The sequence below is a fragment of the Seriola lalandi genome, unplaced genomic scaffold, assembly GCF_002814215.2.
Source record: "Seriola lalandi dorsalis isolate HSWRI2012SDOR001 ecotype SW California unplaced genomic scaffold, Sedor1 jcf7180002054400, whole genome shotgun sequence".
Classification (NCBI taxonomy): domain Eukaryota; kingdom Metazoa; phylum Chordata; class Actinopteri; order Carangiformes; family Carangidae; genus Seriola; species Seriola lalandi.
Window position 1 is genome coordinate 473,890 of NW_019524953.1, and position 10,724 is coordinate 484,613.

A 10,724-nucleotide genomic window follows, 5' to 3' on the forward strand; every position below is an offset into this window, starting at 1 on the left:
CTTGGATCACACCTTGTGAAGGAGTATCAGGGCCATGGGTGAGAAAATGGATGGTTTTTCTCATCATGCACTTTCAAGAAAAACAGTCGATATGTCGAGAATAAAGTCGATCTGAATCAGAAGAGGAAGATTTTTTTTTTTTTTTAATTTTGCCTTTCGAGAGTAAAGTCTAAATGTCGAGAATAAACTTGACACTTAGAGATTAAAATCGACCTTTTAGAGATGACATCGATGCGTATGACTGCCTCTACAAAATGCCTTGTATAGATGAACTGATGAAATTGTACTTCAGAATCGGCTTTAGCAACAAAGGTAAATTCTTTCTCTTTTGGCTCATAAACACGGTGCAGTTGTCGGCATCGGGACTGAAGAGATTGTGCATAAAACTGCGTCAGTTCGGGCTTGGAAAAGGTGGCCGCATTAGTGCAAACTGAAATAGCGGGTGATGGATAAATGCAAGGATATCATTGGTTACACCTGCGTGCAATTCAGGGGGGATATGTTGTATCACAAGACACAATAAGACAACTGATGAAGTTGTTCCTGAAGGTGTGGAGCTCCGGCGGGCGGCGTCTGACACGAAGGCATCACCGACGCGCTGTGGCGCATCGATTAGTACGATAAGCTGAAGCAGTATGGCATTGCTATCAATGGTTGTATTGATCGATTTAGTCGCTAAGTAGTGTGGACGGCGGCCCACAGAATAAACAACGACCCGAAAGTAATAGCAGACTACTTCCTCACATCCATTAGTCGCTTGGGAGGATGCCCGGAGCGACTGCGCGCTGACAGGGGCTCGGGAAATGCACCTGGGGGGCATTTTGACTTTATTCTCGAAATGCAAAATAAAGAAAAATGCCCCTCTTCTGAGTCAGTTCGACTTTTTTCTCGACATTATGACTTTTTTTTCTCGAAGTGAATGATGAAAAAAAAAATCTTCCTCCTCATTTTTTTCCCCTCATCCATGGCCCTGATACTTCTCCGTACATACCCACCTTGTTTCCTCTGTCCTTTTTAACGCATAGCTTTTGTTTGTGTAAAACCCCATTGAAATTACACTTTTATTCATATAAATGTTTTTCACTTCTCTTGTGATAAGGATTCTGATGTATATGAATGTGATTAGATGATTATGATGTTACTAGCCAGTTTGCTCTGTACAGTATTTCCCTAATTTCCTTCCTGTGGGTGTTGTATTGGACTTGTATATGGTTTGAATTTGCTCATTAAGTTAGAGGAAGCTGTGACTTCAGAGTTCAGGTGCTCAGTGATGATCAAAACACACTGGGCCTCGTGCAAAAACCACTCATGTCAACACATTTGTTTTTAAGTTGCGAGTGATTCAAGAGAGTTTCATTTATCAATTTTTTTCATATCTACATTTTTCTCTGAGGTATGAACGAAATGTAGGACTGGTCCAGATCTGATTCAACCTGACTGAGTTTGGAGTTTAAATATGACACTTTTATTTTAGTTAGAGAAATACTACAGTTCAGTAGTTGTTTGAAAAAGTCCCCTCAGTTCGACAGCTGCAGGGTCTTTATGTAGGTTGTTGTGCTCTGCTGCATGATACTGGACTAAATTATGTCTTTGTGAGCAGGTGATATTCATCAGGCTGAAATGTGTGAATTATAACAAGTTTGTGCAGTTAAGAGAGTTTGGTGAATCTTACTTGAAACACTCGTATGTGCAAGACAGGTTTAAGATAAAAAGGATATGAAAATGTTCTTGCATGATGCGCATTGATTCAATGTATTTGCATGAGGCTGCAGGATCTGAAATCTGCCCCCCCCTTCTCTACAGCTCGCAGTGGGTATCGTATCCAGGTGGACCCTGATGGGAACGCCACACGTGCCATTTACTATATGGAGAGGGAGCTGGCCAATTTGGACCCATCAAGACCTACCAACTACAACCGCTGTGAGTGACTGATCACTTCATGCTGTTCTGGTCACAGCTTTATGCCAGCTGTGTTACAGACTACTGTGGGGGAAAAAACAAAACAAAAAAAACTTCTGGTAATAGGTGGTAATCATGCCACGCAGAGCCGGGCAAGAGTTACAGATGGCTTCTGATCATTTCATTTTGGAGCATCAGCAAAGAAAAGTGACATAAACAAACTGAGCTGTTACCAAACATGACAGACTGTTGTGTTATTTTTGGTAATTTGAGAAGAACAAGTTGAATCCCATCCCCTGCGATAATGGTTGAACATTAATGAGAAACATTTTTTCCAGTAACAAAATATGCTACAATTTTGCATATGCAAAATCACATAACTAAACACTAAAACAATCTGGTTAATTAAATACATTGAACTGTTTTCCACTGTAGCTGATTTCAGTGGGGAAAACCGTCAGCAGCAGTGCAGTAAATGTTTCATCTACACTAAAGGCAGCGGACTCTGTTTCACTTTTAATGAAATGGATGTCTTCTCGTCTGTTGCCACTGAGAACTTTCGGTTCAGGTCAATGTTTTCAACGTTTTATCTGTAGCTACAAATTACTTTCTTCTTACGCAAAGCAATACATCACAAGACAGAAACAAACTAGTTGACTGGCACAAACTTGTCACCGTAACTTATTGCGCGTTAGTTTTGTTTTGTAATGATTCAAATACACACAGCAACATTCAACTAAAATATACACAAAATTGAGAAGTGAAATGTAACGTATTTTATGGAAAAAAATGTACTGTATTAACTGTAATATAAAAACCTCAAACATGAGAGCTGCAGACTGCGGTAGCTACCTAATTTGCATATCCTTAAAGCAGACACTGTTTTATTGATTCTGTCCAATTTACCATCTCTGCTCCGTTTGCCTCCCTCAGTGGAAAATATGAGTGAAGTCAGCTCCCTGCATGATAGCTTGGAGCCTCGAGGCCGGGGGGGTCGTTCCCAACCTCCACCTTTGGCCACGGTCTATGACCAGGATGAAGCGATGAGCACCATCAGCAGTGTTTCGCAGCACGGCCGCCGTCGTGATGACCACCCACACCGCGGGGGAGGCCAAATGGGGGGTCATGTACGCGCCCGCTCCATGGACAACCTCGATGATATCGGACGCCGCTACGACCGAGACAACTACTCACCACACCGCCGCCCAGATGAGCCCAGAGGAAGGAGAGGGTGAGTCTTATTTCAGAACACAGATGGGTTTGTTTTTCAGTTGCAAGACGTACCTTTTACTGCATATCTTAAACATTTTTCTAAACTCTCAAATATTGATCAACCTCAAAAATCCAGTATCAGTTGGCCTATTGTCTCAACCTCCCATGTAACAGCTGATTATTATAGATGTTTTCATAACATTAGTAACATTGGCCCTGTTCAAACCAGGTATTTACATCCAGCTCAGGTGATCTGATCACAAGTGAACAGCTCCATGTACAACGCACCCAAGACTCATTGAGGACGCATCTGAGATCGTATCGCTCAGACCACATTCAAAGTTGGTCGGGGCCACACGTAGTCACATTCTTTTCTTTTCAAATCCTGTTGTCCTCTGACAACAGGATTTGTGCAATTTTATGGAGTCTCAAAATATACTTAGTGTTATTTTGCCATGCATTTTCTAATTTTTGTATCGTCATCAACATGGATCATGCGTAAAATTAAGCTATTCAATTGTGTCATTCATGCATGACGGCTAATTATCACTATTTCAATTTAATAAAGACAATGTTACACAAGCCGATCTAAGAGATCTCCCCTAAAGGCCGTATGTCCTGTTCACACCTGCTATTTATTCGTCTTCAGTGATCCGATCACAAGCGGTCAGCTCCAAATTCGTCAGTTCACACTTGGCTTTAAAATGCGTCTCTACATGCGTCTTGATCGACCACTTGTGATCGGATACCACCTTATCTCATCTCCCCGCTTTATGCACAGGCACGTGTAGGCTATGAGTTGTTGTTTTTAGCCAGGTCCCCTGTGTGTGTGTGGGGGTGGGTGGGGGCGGGTGTGGGTGTGGGTGAGAAAATGAGCGGGGAAGTGAGACCCGATCACAAGTGGTCGATCGAGACACGTGGCTGGAGACTCATTTTAAAGCCAGGTGTGAACTGACGACTGATTTCCATCAACGTTGCTCAGGAAAATTCCGCTTACTTTCAGTCCGAATTAAGGTCAACTTTCACTTCATGCTCAAACCGTTTAATTAACACAGTTTATGAGCCAAGTAAACATTAACTCAAACCAGACTTGAACGAGCTGCATTGTGGCGCGCGCAGACTACACAAGCAGCCCAGAACAATCCATTGTCAAAAAGAAGATCATGTCACAGAAAGAAGGGAAAACAAGAGCCGTCTTCTTCTCAGCAGAGGAGCATGGCCTGCGTTAGTGTCACCACCCGTCCTGTATAATACGTGGATGAAATAATGCCAAATAAAACCAAACCGGTTACAGGTGAACTGGAGAAGTTTATCAGTGAGCAGTAACTGAGAGCTCTGTGTGCTGTGAGAAAATACAGGTATGTTCACCTTCTTCAGGTAAAGTCAGGAGTACAGAGCTCTGACAGCTCACCTGGCATTTGAAGCAGGAAAGTGACATCTGATCACAAGTGGTGAGCTTGGGACATGTGGAAAAGCATTTTAAAGCCAGGTGTGAACAGGGCCATAGATTAAAGTTTATTATGTTTAATTTGAAACAGCACCCTGCACTACAGTGATATTACTCAATTTTACGTGTGTGTGTGTGTGTGTGTGTGTGTGTGTGTGTGTGTGTGTGTGTGTGTGTGTGTGTGTGTGTGTGTCCAAAATGTGAAGAGGTCTGAGTGCTTCCTGAAGCTGTTTTTTTTGTGTTGTACATTTGATGTTAAGAAGAATAATGGTGCATTGGTAAATGCACAACACAGTTAAGTGTGCATGCATGCGTGTATTTGTAATGTTGCCCAAAATAGAGACAACAGTTCGGTACAAGTGCATCATTGTAATGATGACTGCATTACAAAAAAATACCTTGAAATACCTTTCATTTGCACCTCTTTTTATTTTGCTGTGGTTTGCATGCTTGTGGTTAGGTTCGGTTAAACATGTACTTTCAGGATTTCTCAGAACACGGCTTCTTTGTATCACCTGATGCAAATTCTGGTAATGAAGAATCTCTGGGGTGTCAACCTCAGCTTCTCTTTCGTCTTTCATTCGGCTACTATGTTTGTGAACATGTTCATGATGTGGGAGCATGTCCTCTCAGATTATACATACATCTTTATCCTCATCATTTTTACATATTCTGTGTAATGCCTTTAATTTTATAAAGAGTTTGTAGCCATTCCTCCATTGCTTCAGGTAATGTGAGGTAGATTCAAAAGTGACACTTTTGATAGATGAAATGAAAAGTTTATAGATGGATCTCAAGTCAGAACAATTCTCAGAAACAAGATCAGTGGCCTTCCAGTTATTGTGGTGCACTGGGTGGGGTTTCCCAAACTAATATGCGAGTACATGCTGGTAACTTTGGTGGTTTAAACTGTAAGCACAGGTTCAGCTGAGCTGCATCACAAAAGTCTAATTTCTCCTAGCAATATTATCAATATTATATTAAAATTGCCATCTGTTTTTTTAAATGAATTTCCTCAGAAACACTATCACTGTCTGAATGATGGCACTTTCTCAGCACCATACATTTGATCATTTACAGCCTCGTTTCACTTTTAACAAGCATCAGTTGATTATAAGGGCTTAAAACTTGTTAGAAATGAATTCTATATACTATACAGATAAATAAAATTCCTGAATCAATAATCAAAACAATACATGAGCATAGTGAACAAACAAGGAACATGATTTTAAAAGCCACTGATGTAGTTTTGCAAATTGTCATAAAAAGGTTGATGGAGGCTTCGTGCAAAATGTAGCTTGTAAAAGAGGCACAAAGAGGTTATGCATTCATTACATTTCCATATCACATTACTGTGTTGAAATATGAAATGCTTTCCAAACATGGACGGCTGGTGGCTCTTTGCTGATTATATATATATATATACCTCTTATATGCACGTCCTTCACTTTTTTTTGTCATCTTTAACCTGGAATAAATATTTTATTTGCATCATACTGTATTTGTAAATCACTGTCCTAAGACTCTCAGTCTCTCCTTTATATTTGATTTTCATACAAAAGCCAACCGTACGATGCCGGTCTAATCTTGAGTTCATGAGTTTTTGCTTTGAGCACTTGGCCACACTTGACATGAACCATTTCCAAAGTATGCTCACTAACTACTTGCAGTAGTGAAATAATCTGTTGGAAATGGCCAGAAATCACAATTTGTAGTTTATTTTATTTTATTTGTTTATTCCTCGGCACAGTTCACATAAATAAACATTGCTGTAAATTTCCCAGAATGAGTCAAAAGGCTCAGCAGTGAGGTTCAAGAGTCAATTGAACTTCAACTTGTTTAAAACTCAATTCCGCCGCAAGTCTAATGAGAAACAGCCCTAGTACGTTTCTTTTTTCCCCTAAATTTGTTTCGTGTCTTTAGGTCTGATGATGAGTGGAGCAGCAGCGCCCGCAGCGGTTACAGCCGAGACTATGATGACCGCAGGCGTCGAGACTACTCCCCTGACGGTCGTCGAAGAGGAGAGGGAGGAGCCTACAGTGGCCTCGCAGGGAGACGCAGCCGCAGCCGTGATGATCTGATGGACCTGGAGAGGGAACGCCGACGTGGCGGTGGAGCCAGGGGCGGGCGAGATGATTATGACGACAGCTTCTTGCGAGAGGCTATGGAGAGGAAGAAGATGGGCGAGCAGCAGCGGGCACGCAGCCGGGAGCGCCTGGACAGCGAGAGTGACCGCTCGGATCGGGGGAGGGCACCTCGCGGTGCCCCCCCTCTTCCTCTCACCCCGCCCTCTGGATACCTGGGTCGCCGTGGTGACTACCCACCTCCTCCGCCACCACCGTACAGTGAAGATGAAAGTGTGTCATCTTCAAAGAAAAGCAACCTCCGCAAGGTGAGTCACAGCAAAACTCATTGTTCATTCCTAAGCTCAAGTTTCACAGTGACATCAACTGTAATGTCTTTATTTAACAGAGAGAAATCTGTCACTCATTTACACTGTTTACGCGTCTTATTAATAGTTCAATGTTGTATTCAATCTTCTAATCATCATCATCTAATATCATATTTCCAATATTTTGTCCATCTGATTTATATGAATTAAGGTTGACAAAATATTAGGAACACTCAGTAAATGATTCAACATCCTCTTAATAAAAACAGAACATTATAATTCCTGTTAATTTATTGCAGAGGAATAAAGGTTTTAAATAGACCCTAACAAATGCACTTTTTACTCCAGTTTGATTAACATTGTTAAAAACTGCAGCTGCTTTAGGTCATTTTAACCACTTTTTAAAAAATTAAATGATATATTGTGACCTGTTTTCAAGACCTACGTCTTCAGTGGGAATGAATGAGACTGAGACTACCTCAATTACAATTAACGAATGATTACTATGGCACTTATCGGCCTCTCTTTATTTTTCTTTAACCATGCACACTTCATATTCAGCAATGTGTTTGTGCTCCAAGTGTTTGGATTTGATTTCTTTTTGTTTGGCGGCGTCTTCACTGAGGCCAAAACGCGCCCAAACGATGGACATGGCGTTGTTTGTAGGTAGAAGCTGCACGGGTTGAGGCTCAGTGTTTGAGTGAACGCTGTCTAACGTTAGTTGGATGAGGCTGAGGCAAACACAATGTAGTGTTTTTTTGAAGGGCACAGTTCATGTACATATGCAAGTGTTAACCAAATTAACCAACATGCTTTAATTGCCGAGCCCTAAATCATTGTTGGTTTTGTTTCATGGATTTGACAATAAGAAGATTACAGAACATTGCCAGCCTTGTCCCTAATGTCTGATTGAAGCACCTAAAATGTGATTAAATTATGATTTTTGTTTGGTATTACTTGGTCCATTTTCAACTGGATCATCACTTTTCTTATCTTCCAGAATGGAGCTGTGAGTCGGGAGAGCCTGGTTGTGTAACCATGACGTGAACAACCTGTCCAATGATGCAGCTTTGATGCACCTAAAATAAAGGACCAGATGATTTCTAAGACTAAATATTAGTCACACTGCTGATTTTTATATTGCATAATTTACAGTAAACTTATTACAAATTGATGCTAAATGTGTATGTATACTTTTCTAACAGGAAGAAGGTTCATAGATGAAATTTTATGTGCCTTTTCATATATAAAAGATTGTGGCTGCCACAAGTGCCTTAGAGTGTACAGAATTTAACAGGTAGATTTGAAAGTGAAATTGTTGCATAATTCTGTGTAAAATTGTTCATGTAAACATGTAAACCTGCTCCAGCAGTGCTTTAAACGTTCAGCTGATACAGGTACTTGTGTAGAGTTGTAGGGGTTTGTGGGCTTTTGTGTTTGTTTTGTTTTAATTTTGCTTGTGAAAATTGTTTTTATAAGAGAAGCTGCTGCTTTCAGTTGTGTTGGAGTGAGCTCCAGGCTTTTAGTCTCAGAAAAAATGTGTTTTTGTATTTTTGTTCTTTGTTTTCTTTTCTTTTTTTTATACAGACTTTCAGTTTTAACCTATAGTATATTGTACAGCCAAGCAGTAGTAGGCTCGTAATATGCAAATTATGTCATGAAACCTAATTTTACAATAAAGGTCTCCATTGCCAGGCCATTCACTGTATTTGACTTGCAGAGTTTTACCACTAGATGACACCATCTTGTTGGTCTGTAATTTAACGGCACCGTGAGCTGCAGAAGTAATGACGCTACAGACCTTCTGCTGTTGCGTCTCTCTGGATCTTGTGAGGTATTAATCAGCAATGTAATGCTTAATACAAATCAAGACGTCTAAATTTAAACGCAGAGGGAGTTCTGACTGTTTAATATTGGGAGTTGAGAATGAACGTAAATCTGTTTAAGCTTTATATCATAAATGTATTAAATAACTACCATAGAGTTTAGTTGACGCCTTTGTGACAGTCAAGCTGAACTTGAAACTCTGCTGAGGGGAGAGTTATTACAGAGGTGTTGTATTACATCATACTTTACAAATGTTTCCACTACCTTTACTGCCAGTCATTAGTTTGTCCACTCAGATTAGGCCACAGTATATAATAATAGTAAGTTACAGTAAGTTTTAATATAAACTGGTATGCTACTATGGGTGTATAACAGAAGCGGCAGCGGTGTTCATCCTTTAAAGGGACTCAGGTGGGAAAACTACTGACCTGTATGACCTGGTCCCTACAAAACAGGTAAGAATACATTAAAAAATCTCTCACAGTAAGAATTTAATTGTATAAAATCACACTATAATTCCTGCTGTTGTCTGTTTCAGGTGCTCTGCTCTCTATCACTTCATGGCAGCCATCTTAAAGGGTGGTTACAGTGACCAAGGTTTGTGCTAATCATCTCCTCTTAACCACACAGACGGTTTTAACAGCTGCAACAAACTGCTTTGTTTAAATTTGCATTGCCATGTTTCTCAATAAGAAAGCAAAGTCTGGAAACTTCATTCAATAAGACGTCAACTCTCACGTTTTGAAAGGTTGCGTCAAGCCTGACAGTTTTACTCTTGGAGGGATGTTCTGCCGACCCTTTTTATATTAGTGGAAAAGTTAGAGGGCACCACCACATGCCATATAAGACCAAAAGAGTTGAGCTGCTTCTGCTTTTTACTTGTCAGATTTCTGCATATTCCTCTCAGAAGGAAGTTTTCTTTCCACAGCTGACTTTCTGTGATTGCATTAAGACTCAACTGATGTCATAACTAATCATTCCGAGAAATCAAAACAAGAAAAGACGTCACCTTAGTTTGGTCATCCTGTTTGTAGCGGCTGCGGTTAGGAATAGGTTATTGTGGTATGCGCTCTACACAACTATTATTTAAAAACAGGTGAACTAGCACATTTTTATAACATAAAAAATGATTTTTATTGCTAGTGAGGGGATGTGATGCAAAAACATGATGAGCTGTTTCAGAAGAAGAAGGAAAAAAAAGCCTTAAAATGCAGCGGAGCAAGTAACAAGAGGCAAAGGATCAGACTATAATCGTACTGAGCAGCTCCCAGGTGTGAATGTGTGTAACTGTGAGTTTAAAAGACGTTTGTTCCTGGATAAATAAAGGTGAAACAAGGCCACTATACCATGAGCCTTATCACAGTTTATAGTGCTACTTGAGATCCATCAGAGTAAGAACACAATAATCTGAGGAGCCACACCTGGGTCCAAATTTCATCTTAAAGGGGAACTCCGCCAGTTTAGTATCACACCTCCATAAAACTGGGAGACTGAGAAAAGACGGACTTATAGAGGAATGATCAAAATTGATGCTGAAGCTGAGATACTTGTGTTAGTCACTAGTATGGGTTAAGCTCTGGAAATAATATCTGATCTTGCATTTCCCAGTGTGCAACCAGACTCACACTCCAAGTCTCTCACCACAGTGGTTCACTGCTGCTGACATCACTCTGACCTCACCTTTGGAAAATTAGTAAAAATGTGTTTGGGCTCAAATCTCAATCCCTGGTTTTTTTTTTTTTTTTAAATAAGAAACGAAACTGTGCATTGTTAATATAGTTAAATTGTTATAAATAAATGAATACAAAATAAATAACTTGGATTATTCTTTATGAAATGATATAAATAAATATCTGCTGTCACTTCAATTAGCCTGTAGCCACAGACACAGACATGTACAGACATGCACAGACATGCATTGCTTTGTGGTCGTCTTGTATGCGTCTG

At 40.2% G+C, this 10,724-nt stretch overlaps 1 protein-coding gene across 2 annotated transcripts in view; it reads left to right on the forward strand.

Annotated features, from left to right (window-relative positions):
- lsr (lipolysis stimulated lipoprotein receptor) overlaps positions 1–8,649 on the forward strand; it is a 16,325-nt gene extending 7,676 nt beyond the window's left edge. For both annotated transcript variants that reach the window (XM_023409632.2, XM_023409633.2), the window contains 4 exons: positions 1,804–1,920; positions 2,833–3,130; positions 6,482–6,950; positions 7,951–8,649. In XM_023409632.2, the coding sequence (XP_023265400.1) occupies positions 1,804–1,920; positions 2,833–3,130; positions 6,482–6,950; positions 7,951–7,986 (920 nt within the window). In that variant the 3' untranslated portion in view covers positions 7,987–8,649. The remainder of the gene's footprint in view (positions 1–1,803; positions 1,921–2,832; positions 3,131–6,481; positions 6,951–7,950) is intronic.
- The last annotated feature ends 2,075 nt before the right edge of the window (positions 8,650–10,724 follow it).